Source organism: Balearica regulorum, chromosome 2 (assembly GCF_011004875.1).
Source record: "Balearica regulorum gibbericeps isolate bBalReg1 chromosome 2, bBalReg1.pri, whole genome shotgun sequence".
Taxonomy (NCBI): Eukaryota; Metazoa; Chordata; class Aves; order Gruiformes; family Gruidae; genus Balearica; species Balearica regulorum.
Window position 1 is genome coordinate 491,931 of NC_046185.1, and position 15,251 is coordinate 507,181.

The following is a 15,251-nucleotide window of genomic DNA, read 5'->3' on the forward strand; positions in this document are numbered from 1 at the left end:
GACAGGCACTCAGACGGGTGGGTCGGGCCGTGGAACCGGGGCTCCGAGGCGGGTGGGTCAAGCCCCGGGGCCTCCCCGGGCAGAGGTACGTCCGGGGTGGCGGCGCCGGGTCCTGCGGGAAGCGCGGCTGCGGAGGCGCCGGCCGGCCCCGACGGCGGGGCGGGGCGGCTGGGAGCAGCGGGGCGGCCGCGGGGCGGAGCGCGGGGTCCCGGGGGCGCATCCCCGGGCCGGGGGTGCACGGGGCCCCTCCCGGCGGGGCGGGCCGTGCGCGGCCGCACGTCCGGAGCGGGGCGGGCTGAGCCCGGGCCGGCCCCGCGCGGCGCTGTCAGCCCGCGGATCGGCGCGGCTCGGATCGGATCGGCGCGGCTCGGATCGGATCGGATCGGCGCGGCTCGGCGCGGCGCGGCGCGGCTCGGCGCGGCTCGGCTCGGCGCGGGGATGGCGGTGCCGGAGCCGGACGCGCGGCTGGCGCAGGAAAAGGAGGAGGAGAGCGAGGAGGAGAGCGAGATCCTGGAGGAGAGCCCCTGCGGGCGCTGGCAGAAGCGCCGGGAGCAGGTGGGCGCGGGGCGCTGCGGGACCGATGCTGCTGCCGCCGCCGCGGCCGGGCCCTGCGGGACACCGAGCGCTGCCCCGAGCTCGCGGCCGCCCCGCAGGAGCCCGCTCGGGGGCAGGCGGCGCCGCCGGCCCGTGTCCCGCCGACCGGAGCCGGGGCTGGGGCCAGGGCCGGGGCGGCCGCATCCCCCGGGCGCGGGCACGGGCAGGTGCCCAGGGCAAGGGCGATGGCCGCGGCCGGAGACCGATGCGGAGAGCTGCCCCGGGGGGGGGGAAAACGAGCCGCCGGGGGCGGCCCGGAGGCGCGGGCTGCCCCGGTGCGGGGTGTCCCGGTGCGGGGTGTCCCGGGGGTGCAGCCCGCAGCGGAGGGCACCGATGCCCGAGGGACCAGCCGTGCTGGGCCGCCCGCTCGCAGCCGGCTCGTGGGCCCTTTCGGAAGGGGACCGGGCGCTGCCGGAGCCAGCGCTGAGCCCGATCCTGGAGGGTTTTGCTGAGGTCGGTGTTTGAGCTGTGTCTGGTGGCAGCGGTGCGGGTGGCAGGCCGGTAACCGAGAGTCGCTGGCCGGGCAGCTCCTGTGGGAACGAGGACTTGGCGGGTAGATGGCGGGGCACGACGGAGGCTGGTCGCCGCACCGCTGCCTCCAGGGCTGGAGAATCCGGTTCCTCCTCTCCAGACAAGGTGTTTGGACCGTTTCAGCTTATCTTCCCAGCCCAGGGGCTCAGCACAGCCCTCCTGCAGCGTGTCCACCAGGGTTTTGCAGCGCTCCCATCATCACCCCCTGCCCTCTCTCTTCCAGATGTGTCCCCCATATCAGTGTAACAACCATCTCCCCTGAAAGTGGAACCTGAGTCTCCTTGCCTCTGCTAGGGCACCCAAGAACAGGGACCAAAGTCAGTGGGTGAATCCTGACCCCAGGCAGGGTTGGGACAGCACTGAGATACAAGATCACAGGCACTGTCAGCTTCTGAAGGGTAAAAGGGCCCACCCTGTTCTTTATCTTCCCACCATCGCCTGTTAATGACCTGTCGGTAGTCCATAGTCTAGTCTGGCTGCAGGCTGCCCGTGTTTTAGGCTGTTTTCCCAGTCTGGGCTTTGCTGAGATCTTCATAACCTGCAAATGTTGGTGCCATCAGCATCTGCCCTTCTTGTGTCCCTCCGTGCTTTCTGGCGCTTCCACACCCACACATCACCCTTCCATCTCCATTCCTACTACCTTACCACTTCTGCCCACATCTTCTCTACATCAGAGCCTTGCATCAGGGTGTACATGCCTCATGGCTGGTGCCTGAGCCTTGTTCCATGGTGTGCATGCCATGTAGTGAGTGCCAGGACCCGACACCACGTTCAAAATCGCATGGCTCCTTCCCCTGCTTGCCCTTGGTGCTCCCAGAGTATCAGATCCCACCCATGTGGCACATCTGAGGTGTCAGAGACAGCTATATCTTTGTGTTATTTCCTTTATCTTTTTTTGGGACAGGCTTTGCTGGTACCCGTCATCAGCCATCCCTCTGTCTGTGCCATGCATCTGACCAAGCTTCAGCTGCTGGTGCGGGCCTTGCAGCGTGCCCTCCGTGCTGCAGGTGAGGCGTGGGGTAACGGCACAGGCGCAGCTGACAGACAGACCCCTGCCTCTCCCATGGTCTCTGCCACGGTGGCTCTGCAGGGCAGCTGAAGAGGTGAGGAAGGCCGTGTGGAATCTAGTTTTTTAGCTGAGAATATCCTGTAATTAGATCTACAGACTTAAAATTATCTCCGCTTTGTGTTGGAAACAAGCAACAGGGTGGAAAGATTTGGTGTAGGTACTGGATAAGGCCCTGTAATTTAATCACATCTGACCTGTAGTTGCATTATGCTTTTCCACACAGTTCTTGGATGATGTGTGTTAGTCTGTGACCCACCAAAACAGCCTGAAACCCCTAGTTGTCCTTGGCAAAGAAATGACTTGGAGGTCATTTCCTATTTGAACAATCCCCGTCTATTTTGACCTAATGGTGACATTTAATGATCTACATTTTAACATTTAATTTTGACAAGGGAGCTTTCTGGAGTGGAGTTGCAGTGGCTGGAACTGGCCCCCAGCGGTTTGTCCCCCTGTACAGTGCATGGGAGAAGTGGAAACAAACGTGGAGCACAGCCCCATCAGTGACCTTTCCACACAGATGTTTTGGTAATTGGTTGCTGTGCCGTGCTATCCACCTACAGGGAGGTTTTCTTGCCAGAGAGGTTGGAAGGCTGGATTGGTCTTTCCTGAGCATTGCAGGACAGCAGGCAGTGGCAGGAAGGCTTGTGAGTCTCTGTGGTTTGCGATACGGTCACACATCGCACGGTGATGAGTTGCAGTGCTGTGGTCACCTCTTTAGCAACACAGGAGCTTGCCAACGGCTCACCAGGCCCATGTGTCTGTGCCGAGGCACCTGGGGAGGCGAGCGTTCAGATGATGGACCTGGAGGAGAGCGGCCTCTTGAGCAAGTGCAGGTTTCATGGTTCAGGGATCTGTAAAGCTGCCGTGACAAAATGCACATGAACTTGACCGGCGAAGTGGTAGCACTGCCTAAATTGCAAAGTGAAGGAAGTTTTGTGCAAGAGTCTAGTTTGTTGCAAATTCATACATAGAGCCTTAGTTACGTACCAGGAAGAAAAAACACTGTTTGCTGTCTGTAAGCTGTTGATATGGTATCTTCTAACATCGATGAACAGCCATTCTGTTTAACGCACATTCTGATTGCCGTAAGCACTTCACATGCTTTTACCAATAGGGATTTCCCCTCACTATCCTGGTGATTCATTGTAATTATTTATTCTCCTTAATTCGCTTTGCCAGAACAGTTGAGTCCTGTAAGGTCTTGCCGCTTCCAGACTGGGTGCAGCGGGGCGGGAGAGCTGCCTGTGACCTGCGGTCCCTGCGGCAGGCAGAGACAGCCCAGGCACGCGGCTTGGAGCAGTGTCTGGAGCCTGGAGAGCTGAAGCGGGCAGAGGCAAGCACTCCATACAGTGTTCTAATGCTTAAACTGTGATGCTCAGTAGTATAGGCAGGGAAGCAGGTTATGATAAATTGCTAGCATGTATATATTAATTACATGTACACAAGGACTACACCTCTGGTTTTACACATGGCCGTTGTAGCTGTACTCCACTGGGACAATGCAGAGCAGCGGCTCACAACCCCCTGTGCATTATTACACCACGTTTCAAGTACATTCACTACTGCATTCAGCTAGAATGTGCCGTGATCTTAATGCTGCGCTGGGCCTGGCCATGCCCGCCAAAGAAGAAAACACTTCCCTTGATAACTTCCTTTGCCTATTTATGATGCATATATTCACGACGGACATGAAGTCACAGATTTCCACAAGCAGTTCAGGAAAGAAAAGCACTTACAGCATCTCTGCAATGTATGTGGAGGAACGGCCACACGACTCCTTTGGTGACTTCAGTGTCAGCACAATCTGTGTTCTGCCTCTTTCATTTCTCTTCCTGCTATAGCGTGAAAGTGCAGCAAAGGAATCCTGCTGTTGCAGACTTTTCCATGTAGGAAGAGACTTTTTTTCAGCATTGGTTTGATGACTTCATTTACTTTTTCCACCCACCCTGTAGAGTAAGAGTAGCAAGGAAGAAGAAAGTTGGTTTACTGCTTATGTTAAAAGTTTTGCAACTTTCCTTGTCTGAATATATTTTCCCGTATGAACCCTAGCACCTTGGTACTAAGATCAAACTGTTTTTATCCATGTTGCTTTGCTTTTGAAAATCCTTTTTCCATTTGGAAGGGACTGTTACGACCAGTAGATATTTGTTGACTCTGCTGTTCGTGAGCGCTGGTAACAACCATGTTAATCTGTAACATAGACTGGGTTCAGGCCATTATTTCAACCTTTTTCCAGCATCTCTCCCGTCCATCTCTGGGGGCCCCGCATGCAGGAATGTCCTGGACCCAGCGTGCTCTGGGTTGCCTTGGTATTCCTCAGGGAATCCCTTCAGATGAGAGCACGTGCTTGCTGTGGCAAAGCTCAGCTGTGGTTCACGGGACTGAATTTTGGAGTTGCTTCTCCGCTTGTAGCTCTGCCATTGCCTCTGACGCAGTGCTCTGCTTCACGGTGCTGGCAGCCCCAGCATAGCTGCTGATGGCTACAACAGGGCTGGCCACATTTTCGCTTGAAATAGTCCATTGCTCGCCTTTTGGTCACCTGGTTTAGTAAAAGGGTTAATGACTGAATGTCGTGATACAGAGCCCTTGAACTATGAGCTTTAACTTCTAAAACCAGCAGGATGAAAGAAGGGAAAAAGGGAAACAATAACAAGAAGAAAGAGAAGAAATTCTGAAGCAGAATTTAAAGAAAGTAAAGTGATATTTAAAAATGTGAGATTTTGACGTGTTGCTGTAGGTTCCCATAGATCAGAAAACAAAATATGGAAAAATAATGTAAGCATTTGAATACACTGAGGTGCAAGGAATTCCCTTTTTTAGGTATAAATTGTGTTTATAGTTTGCAGTGAGGATAACCAGTTCTGTGATAGATTATTTGGAAAGCATCCAACTATTTAATATTTGCCACCAGAGTTATTTTTAAAAGCTGCTTTGTTGCCAGCCCTCCCAGGAGACTAGGACTTGAAGTGTGTTTTGTTGTGGAGTGCTTTTCCAGAGCAGAGGGGATCAGCTGAAGGACTTAGCTCTTTCTTTTCATGCCATCTATTTTTTTCTACCCCTTACTGGTTTTACAGCTTTTGTTTGCTGCTGTTTAACTTTCTGGGATGAGTTTACTTGTGAACCTGCTGACCTCAGCTGATCAGACAGGTTAATACCCTAAGGCTTCGCTCTCTGCTCCAAACAGGAGATGGGGCACCCCGGTGGTTTTAATTGAGGATATTTGTGACAGCAAAACAAAATTGTTTGAACTAAGGTGGCATAACTCGCTGATAGATAAACTTCACTGGAAGCGGATAGTGAAGTCCCCTTCCCAGCATGTATTCTGTGGGTCTGGCCAAAAACAAGACTTTGCATGCTAGATTTAGTGTCCTCCTCGTTACCCTTCTGGTTCGTGGGGGCGATGTGCGAGGGCCGTTTTGCCTTTTGCTTCAGGTCCACTTTCCCTGTGCTACTTTCTCCATTTCAAGGATCTTTTAATCCTTCATGGTCTTACCCGGTCATAACAATCCTCTGCCTTGTTCTCTCTGCTGGGGAGGGACATGGCGTCAGCCCAGTGGTAAAGGTTAGTGCAGAAACTTGTCCTTTTTCGTGCGGTAACATGCTCTCTTATTTCCATTCCTATTCTCCACAAGAATGCCTTTCTGTTTGCAGCTCGTTGCTCCTGGGCTAACTCAGTGTGCTCCTGCGGCACTACCTGTCTGCTCCAGCTTCTCCACCTGTCCCAAATGCATGCAGCTCAGCACTCCTGGGCTGCTCCTTCTGTGCTCCCTCCAAACTAGACACGAAAGAGAAGTATTACAATTACCAGCATTCTCCGTGTTTTGTTCCCTTTCCTTTTTTTTAACTAAGCTTTTTTTGCCCTTTCATTGGTTTTTCCATGCAGTTTTCTTTGTTTACAGTGGCCAGAGAGTGTATATGGGTCTTGCAAGCTTTTACACCTTTTGTGTCCCTTGTCTCCTTTCTCCTTTTTCTCTGATGTAACCAGAGAACACGGACAGTCCCAGAGGCTTTTATATTTTACTTCCAGGACAAGGGAGGTGTCCCACGGTTGTGTTACAAAGTGGATTAAAAGATGATCACATGCTCACTGGTTGGCTCTTCCATTTGTCAAGTTAGCATTTGACAGTAAGCACATGAAAGGCAGTGTGCTAGCTTTCCCCTGTAGCAATCAGATACTGGTCAACAAGGTGTTTTTGTTAGCTTTCACTGAAACGGCACTGCTGACGGCTTAACCGTTCAGCTTGGGTTTGCTCTGTGCCAACGCAGCAGGAGGGCAAATCCCTGCACCCATGCAGTCGACTGGGTAGATCACATGAAATTCCTGTTAACTCGGCTAATTCAACAGGTCTCCAGCCTGACCGATGAACGGTTTGCTGTTTGGTGTTTTCCAGCGGGGCTTGGATGACCAGTGCACACAGCCCATTGCTTTCTGGACTAGCACTGCAAAGCCCGTCCCTGGGCGTTTGTCCCCAGCTCAGACTGGTGGGCACTGGGGCCTGCAGCAGCGGGATGGAGTACTGCATGCCCAGCCTGTCCTTGGGCATCTCCTGCTCCACCTCCCTCCCCAACCCGTCCGGGCTCTGCTCTCCTGCCTGGTGCCCAGGTGCCCCTTCCCCTTCCCACTGAATTCTGCAGAGCCTTCTCTAACGCCCACTGCAAACCCGCTGGGCTGCTGCCACAGGGCAGCGTGCGCCTGGGTTTCAGTGCCGTGGCCAGTGAGTTTCTGAGGTGGAGTTTAGACAGGGAGCAAAGCAGTGCTCAGCTTTGGCTGACCACAGGCTCGCGTCTCCTTCCCAGGGGTGTGCAGTGCCCTGGGGGTAAAGCCAACGGCTCCCTGCCGGCTCCCTGCCAGCCGTTTCCTGAGCAGCCCGTCCGCAGGCCAGGCGTGCATGCAATGTGTGCGATGGTACGGCTTCTGCCCAGGAAATAACAGCACTTGTATTGCCTTCAGCGTGCAGGATCTCTCCTGGCTCTTATCTGGGTGGTGGAAAAATACTCTTCTGTCCCTTTTTCTCAGCAGTGGAAGGAGAACAGGGATCACAGTGTTTGCTCTGGCAGCTGCTGGGCAAGGGGGAAGGCAACCATGGGTATGGAGAGAAAGGAAAGACTTCCAGCCCTCCCTCCCACAGGCAGAGGGCACAGGCTGGCTGGTGGCTCCGTTTCCGAGGAGGCCTGCTCCAGATCCTGCTGGGAGGGGCTTCCTCCCTGACCACAGGTATTAAACCATGATCTCCCTGCTGTTGCTGACAGGCAGATCTCCTGGGGATGGATAGGGAGAGTTCATGGAAAAGGGCTGGGTGGAGTGGGTGCCCCTCGTGCCCTGGGACGGGAGAGCTCTGCCGCTGCACATCCTGCTGTGTTGGCCACGAATCTGTTTTTCTCCCTTGCCTGCAGTGGAGCCGAGCACCTGGTTATTTTTCCTGGTTGATTGGCTGAATGCCACTTCTGCTTTCTGCCCATAGCTCGGCTCCTTCTCTCCTCTTTGAGGCTCACCGCTCCTCCTGCGTTGCCCAGGATGAGTGCCGTTCACCCGTACCTGCCTCACTTCTCTCCATGATTGCACTGGTGTTAAACTGCAGCAGAGCTCGCCCTGACCTGTGCCGTTGCCTCCTAGCTCTGTAAGCATCATGCCACCATCCCTGCTCAGCTAGGTCTCTCAAGCCAGTAGCCCTGTATCCACGCTGGTCTGAATTAGTGCTGAGAATATTTTTTTTTTTTTGAGAGGTAGGATCAAATGCTTCACTGGAATCAAAATATTTTGCATCTCATGTATTTCCTTCACCTGCTAATTGTGTAACACGATCACACAGAACAGGTTTATCTGGCACCGCAGATCCCTCATCCTGCTCCTGCACAGTCACAGGACATTGCAGGCTTGGTCTGCTGTTTTGCTGCGGACTGCAGGTAGCAGAATGGGTGGATGTCACCCAGCTAGCTCTTCTGTCACAGCCTTTGGCGTACCTGCCACCAGGTGAAATCCGGGCAGCAGCCCAGCCAGGCTCAGGAGCAGATTGCCTCGTAATTGCCCCGGGGCTGCTGCTGGTCCCAGCCTCCTCCCTGGGGACAAGGGGGCTGTTTGTGGCAGGTCCAGTGCTTGAAACGGGGCCCTGGAAGCAGAGAGCTTGGAGCCGTGGCGTTGAGTCTCAGGCCCTGGGCAGAGAACTCCCAGCTCAGCAGAGGGGGGTGTCTCGTCTCTTGGCCCAGAGAATCACACGTGCACAGCGCGCCCATGGATGAGCCCCCATTGCCCCCTGGGTGCCCGCTGCACACACACCGCTGCTCCTGCGGGACCTGCTCCAGCTTCTGCTCCTCAGCACAGTGGTGATCAGGCGGCTCTGCCTGCTACTGCTGTTTGTCGTCCCTGTCCCTTGGTAAGCTGAAGGAAGCAGCACAGGTGTCAGAGCACAGCCTCAGCCCTCTTAGCTCATTTTTTTTCCTTTTACATGTTTTAAAAAAATTATTTCCGTGTTGCAACAGTCACCCCTGCCCTACATGTTGCATAGCAAGGGGTGGCAGAGAGAGGAGTGCAGCCTCTGTCAGGGCCAGGGAACACGTGGTTTGGAGAAGGCAAGTGGAGCCCGGCTTGCAGGCAGTGGGCTGGAAGGGGAGTCCCTGCAGAGACACAGTCCTTCGTCTCTGCTGCTTGCACACATTGCTCTGAGAGGACAGTCTTTGCTGCCCAAGGTGTGTCCCCATGGCTTAGCAGCACCTCCTCGCTAACTGTAACCTGAAGCCCCTTGAGAAGCCCAGACACAGCCTTTACTGTCTCCCAGGCTTATGAAATACTGGAGCGGAGGGCCAGGTTGGGATTTACTCCACAGAAGTGCTCTCCCAGGCACATTGTGTTCCCTGCTCAGCCTTGTGGCCCCAGCAAATCCTGCCAGTTCCCAGTGCCAAAAGGAATAACGTTGCCGTGTCACGAGGAGTCAGGTAAACTGTGAAAGCAGCAAGCATCACCATCTTCACATCCTGCTAGCTCTCCTCTCGTTACCACCGACCAGAGGTTTCTCCTCTGTGGCAGAGCAGTACTGGCTCTGCTCCCCTGATGGAGGTGCAGGGGGTTGTGACCTGTGCCATCAACATGTGTCTGCTGTTGCCGTACGACCAAGTGGGTCCTGGTGCTCTTGCCAGCGTGCCACGGCTGCTCTTGGTGAGCCTGGAGAGCCTGAGGCCCTGTAATCTGTGAACTGCTCCTCCTTGTTTGGCTCTCCCCTTGGGTGTCTCTTTGGCTTTGCCCTGTGTCCTCCAGAAGGTGCTGTTTGTCCTGGCTGTCTGTCCTCTGGTCTGTCTGCAGCACCCCCACCCATGGGCAGGCGGTGGGGCCACGGGTGCTCACAGGGCTGCTGCCAGCCTGAGGTGGGTGGGGAAGGGCTCCATCCTGCGCAGGCTGCACGCCTCTGTGTGCCGCAGGCGGGCGGGAGCCTGGCGGCAGCTCAGGAAGCACACCCGTCTGTGGACAGGGCGAATGTACAGAGTGCTGGCAGCTGCCTTGCTCTCGTGCGCATTCATGGGCCTTTGATTGCTAAAACGTCATCTTTCCCCTGGTCACTGGCTCAGCACCAGTCCAGAAAATCCATGAAAAGTTTTGGTCTTCTTCATTCTGGCTTCAGGATGCTGGAGGCATCCTCCAGCATGGTCATAGAATCACAGACTAGTTTGGGTGGGCAGGGACCCCACAGCCCATCCAGTGCCACCCCTGCCATGGGCAGGGACACCCTCCACTAGCCCAGCTTGCCCAAAGCCCCATCCAACCTGGCCTTGAACACTGCCAGGGAGCCGGGGCAGCCACAGCTTCTCTGGGCACCCTGTGCCAGGGCCTCAGCACCCTCACAGGGAAGGATTTCTGCCTCCCATCCCATCTCCATCTCCCCTCCTGCAGCTTCAGGCCATTCCCCTTGGCCTGTCCCTCCCTGCCCTTGGCACCAGCCCCTCTCCAGCTTTCCTGGAGCCCCTGCAGGGACTGGAAGGGGCTCTAAGGTCTCCCCGCAGCCTTCTCTTCTCCAGGCTGAACCAGCCCAACTCTCTCAGCCTGTCTCCATAGCAGAGGTGCTCCAGCCCTCAGATCATCTCCGTGGCCTCCTCTGGACTCCCTCCAACAGCTCCATGTCCTTCTTGTCCTGGCGAGCCCCAAGCTGGATGTAGCACTGCAGGGGGGTCTCAGCAGAGCGGAGTAGAGGGGCAGAATCCCCTCCCTCGACCTGCTGGTCACGCTGCTGGACACACAGCCCAGGACACGGTTGGCTTTCTGGGCTGCCAGCGCACATTGCTGGGTCGTGTTGAGCTTCTCGTCCCCCAGCACCCCAAGTCCTTCTCCCCAGGGCTGCTCTCCATCCGTTCCTCGCCCAGCCTGGAGTTGTGCTTGGGATTGCCCAGACCCACATGCAGGACCTTGCACTTGGCCTTGTTGAACTTCATGACGTTCACATGTGCCCAGCTCTCCAGCCTGTCCAGGTCCCTCTGGACGGCATCCCTTCCCTCCAGCATGTCAACCACACCACACAGCTGCCATCCTGGGAGCGGGGTCACCAGCAGAGGAGGCCTCTGGGACTGTTCTGTCCACAGTGTCCCATGGGTGGCTGGGGTGTGCTGGTCCAGACAGTGTGGAGGGATGCTCTGGGGGGCACAGGAGGGCAGTGGGATGTCCCTGTTGAGGGAGGGAGCCAGCATGTGCTTGTCCTGAGGATGCGAGTGTGGGTGTCTGGGGAGAAGCAGAAGACTGGCAGAGTGCCTTCTCCTCCAGGCACTGTGGCTATGCCTTTTCCCCAGTCTCCTAGAGCAACCCAAGAAAGGTTACAACCCACCTTGTCCTTATTTTCTTCTCCAAATCAGGTCTAAATGCCAGTGGTAGCAGAAATCCTTGTCCGTTGCTCTCCAGCCCTGTGCCTTCCTTGGTTAACAGCTGCTCTCCCAAGGTCCTGGAACTGTATCGCTAAGCCTGTGATTTTTCTGTGGACTGTTTCAGTCCTTGTTGACATGAAAAGCTCAAAAGGGAGCGATTTATTGCAAGATGAAACCTGATCTTTTGTAAACCTTCACTTACTTGTCCCCAGTGGTCTCTCCAGGCTGGCCTCAGCTCCTGCCAAGGACTTTCTGGAAGCAGCCTGAGCAGGGAGCTTGCCCAGTCCAGCGCTGGAGTTTTGCCTGTTCCACGTGGTGTCCACCATTAGCAGCATGCGGAGCTGCCAAGAACCCCTGAAAAGCATGGCATGAGATCATAAAGGTGACCTGTGGCCAGCTCCTTTTGTCCCCAGTCACCTCTGTGATATAATGCAGTATTTATTTATTTATGCAGTCTTGGAGCTCGGTGCGCAAGACAGCTGTTCAGGATCAGTTTCATTGTCATTCAGCACAAGACTGAGCACGTTCATGTCTGCACAGAACAGGGAACGTTTCCTCCCCTGATGCTCCTCACCACATACCAGAGCCTCCCAGATACCAACAGATCCACTGTCCGGAGCCTTAGGCACCAGGATATCACTTTGGGCTCAGAGAGCAGGTTGTTCAAAGCTGGGAGGCTGCAGCAGAGGAACGACCCCGGACTTCTGCTGTGGGACAGGAGGGGACTGGCAGGCACCCAGTTCATCCGGGCATGGGGACGGGAGGCACAGGGTGCCGTGGCCGTGCAGGTTGGGTCCCGCTGTAGGCTCAATATCTGCACGCAAGAACGTTGTGGCTCCACAACAAAGCAGATGAGGAGGTGGCACCTGAGGTTTTCAGACCTGGCTGTGCCTTTGAGCCTGGCATCAGTAACCTCCGTGCAGAGCTCTGTTGCTCCTGTGTGTCCTTGTGGCAACCAAAAGACTGTTTGGGCCCATGCTCTCCGTTTGACTCCTTGTTCTCGTCCTTGTGGCCACTCACTGGTTTCAGGACAGGACTTTTCTCAAGACCATGAGCTGATTTTCCAGTGACATTTTTGGAGAGAGATGGAAGAACAGCTTCACAGAGTGCTCTGTGACTAGCAGACCCTCGTGGTGCATGGGTGCTTACCCCCAGCCACCCTCCCTCCCTGTACAGGCTCCACGAGACCTGCACGAGAGCTCCTGCTGAGGCTGTTCTGCCTTGGCCAGGCAGTCCCTCCTGCTGCAGCCCACCCTTGCTTTCACACCAGCAGCATCAGCCTCTCCAGAAAGACCACAGTTCGGAGTTCACGGTGGCTGGTGCAACAGCCCTGCTGTGGGGGCATCCGGGTGAGGGCTGAGCCCTCTCCCCACCGTCCCCGGCAGCTGGTCCCCAGGCAGTGCGCTCGCTGGGTGCTGCTGTGCTGGCTGTGTTTGCACTGGGAGCCTGGGAGGCTGCTGGGACTTGCTGGGAAAGCTGTGGTCAGCAAGGCCAGCTGGCTGCATCGCTGACTGTCCGTGCTGGGCTTTGTGTGAAGCACGTGGAGCCTGCAAGTGGAGAGAACAAGTAACAGAGGTGCTTTGTGTGTCCGCAGCAGGAACTGGGCCATGAGCTGCCCGTCTGTCCCCTGCTAATGAGCTGGGGGTGCTGCGTGCCCGCGCCTGCGCCCACAGCTGCCCCATGCCACAGCGGTCCAAGCCCTGGCGGCAGGATGCTGCGTACCGGCCCCTGGAAGCAGCATAACAATCCTGCTTCTCATCTGGCTGCCAGCAGCTCCGTGCTGCCCCTGCCACATGGCAGACAGGAGTGGGCAGCGCTGCCTCTGCCCAAGCTGCCGGGGCCGAAGGAGGGGGACAGCCCTGGCCCCAGCCCCACTCTGCCCCCGGTCCTGGTGGAGGAGGGAAGGGGCAGGTCGGGGGCTGAGGGCCTGCTCCCGTGCACTGGTGCTTTTGTGAGAGGAGAGCGAGGGCAGCGACTGTGCAGAGCCCAGTGCAGATGGCGTTCAGGATGCAGCAGATGCTGCTCCTGGGAGGCAGGACGCCCTGGTCCTGCATGGGGGTGTCTCTGTGCTGTTGAGCCCCTAGCAGAACCGGCTGCCTTTTGAGCAGGTTTTACCTGGGCTGGAGCCAGAACCTGGTGGTCCTGGCTGGCCTGGGGACCAGCGATCTGGTGCTGCCCTCAAGGCAGGATTGGCAGAGACTCAGCATAGAGACGGGGCTGCCACGGCTGGGTCCATGCTGGACATGGCCTGCGGAGGTGATGTCTGCAGAACTGCTCTCCACGGGGTCCTGGGATGCAGCTCTGTGACCTCTGGGGATGGGAACTCATCAGACCCCAGGGCGTGGGGTGTTGCCCCCAGTTTCCTCGGGATGTTAAAAGAGATGATGCTGTGGCTTTGGTTTGTCTGGACCTTCTAACTTGCCCTGTCCGATGTGAGTGTGACCCTCAGCTGTGGATGTGGGTTGCTCCCCGTGGCTGCTGGGAAGTGGGGTCCACATGGCGGTCCCTGTCTGCGTGCAGGAGTGGGGCCAGCAGGTGACTGTCACCGCCAGCTTCTCGCTGAGCTAGAAGAGTTGAGAGGGGCTGGCATGGGAACTGCTCTGAATCGCTGGCTCTCTCCTGTGCCCTCAGGTCCTGGAGAAATGGTGCCGGCTGCTGCGATGCCTGAGCTCCCAAGCAGGCAGGTCCCAAGGGCAGGGCAGACCAGGAAGCAGGCTGGGGGTTTGCTCCATGCACTGTGTCCTGGCCAGAGACTCCTGCAGGCTGGAGTGCTCCGCAGGAGCAGTAACAGAGACTGCCATGCCCATGCAGCATGTTCCTCTATGCAGGGCTGCAGGTGGGGCTGGAGCCATGGGCAGGCTGCAGCTGGGCTGTCTCACACCTTCCCATGCCTTGCAGGTGAATCAGGGGAACATGCCGGGCATCCAGAGCACCTTCCTTGCCATGGACACAGAGGAGGGCGTGGAGGTGGTGTGGAATGAGCTGCTCTTTACCGACAAGAAGGCCTTTAAAGCACACGAGGTGAGCCCCCTCCCTGGCAGGGCCTGTGACCACCTCCCCTGAGACCTCCCGCAGCACCTTCCAGGGCAGGAGTGCCGGTCCCTGCTGTTTATGGGCAGCAGCATGCCTTGGTCAGCAGTGCTAATCACAGCCTGTCATGCTGTGCTCCTGTCTTCATGGCATTGTGCTTTCCCTTGGCTTCCCCCTCAAAGACAGCTCCATGTGTCCTCTGTGCCCAAAACCAGCTTTCCATGTGAGCAGGGGCACAGCCTGCTCCCCAGCCCTTGCTGTCAGAGGTGTCCTGCCACATCCCAGGACCTGCCACCTCACCTGTCCTCTCTCTGCCCACAGGAGAAGATCAAGACCATGTTTGAGCAGCTGGTGCTTGTAGATCACCCCAACATCGTAAAGCTTCACAAATACTGGCTGGATGTGAAAGACTCGAAGGCACGGGTAGGGAGGACTCAGGGACACACAAAGTGTCTGGGGGTCCCCCGACTGGGGGAGGGATGCCAGTGGGACCCAGGCGGGGATCCCAGCTCTGCTCCTCACCCCGCTCCCCAAGACCTCCCTCCCTTCCCCAGGACGTTGCTGCCAGCAGCCCCGTGTGTGGGGCTGGCGCAGGCTGCGTGCTGCTGGCTGGTGCAGCCCATGGCAGGCTGGGGAGCTGATGCCTCTCTTCCCTCCCAGGTCATCTTCATCACAGAATACGTGTCCTCAGGGAGCCTGAAACAGTTCCTGAAGAAAACAAAGAAAAACCACAAGGCCATGAATGCCAGGGTAGGTTTCCTGGGAGCATGCACAGGGTGTCCCAGGTGAAGTGGGTAGGTCTGTGCCTGCTGGCACAGAGAGGTTGTCTGGTCTCTTATAAGGCACAGCAAGTATCTGTGGTGGCTTCCTGAGTTTTGATGGTGTTCTTTGAACAGGGGTTGGAAAGGAGACTGTTGTCGCTGGGACAGTGTGTGGCTCATCTTTGAGTAACAGTCTCTGCAGGGCTAGTGGAGGGCAGATTTCCCCAGTTGTGCGTAGGTAGGAGTGACCTGACCTGGCTGCTGGGCTCTGATGGGTGTCTGGTCTGATGGAGAGCTCTGGTCTCTGCTCTAGGCCTGGAAGCGCTGGTGCACTCAGATCCTGTCTGCTCTCAGGTAAGCTTGCCATCACTTGCACTGTCAGCCGCCCTGCTTCTCTCTGGGCTGGGCGCAGGTAATGTGCTCAGGGC

At 56.7% G+C, this 15,251-nt stretch overlaps 1 protein-coding gene across 1 annotated transcript in view; it reads left to right on the forward strand.

Annotated features, from left to right (window-relative positions):
* The first annotated feature begins 227 nt into the window (after positions 1–227).
* Positions 228–15,251, forward strand: part of NRBP2 (nuclear receptor binding protein 2) — a 29,215-nt gene continuing 14,191 nt past the window's right edge. The window contains exons 1-5 of the mRNA XM_075743077.1: positions 228–555; positions 13,931–14,053; positions 14,384–14,485; positions 14,723–14,812; positions 15,137–15,177. Coding sequence (XP_075599192.1) covers positions 439–555; positions 13,931–14,053; positions 14,384–14,485; positions 14,723–14,812; positions 15,137–15,177 — 473 coding nt within the window. The 5' untranslated portion in view covers positions 228–438. The remainder of the gene's footprint in view (positions 556–13,930; positions 14,054–14,383; positions 14,486–14,722; positions 14,813–15,136; positions 15,178–15,251) is intronic.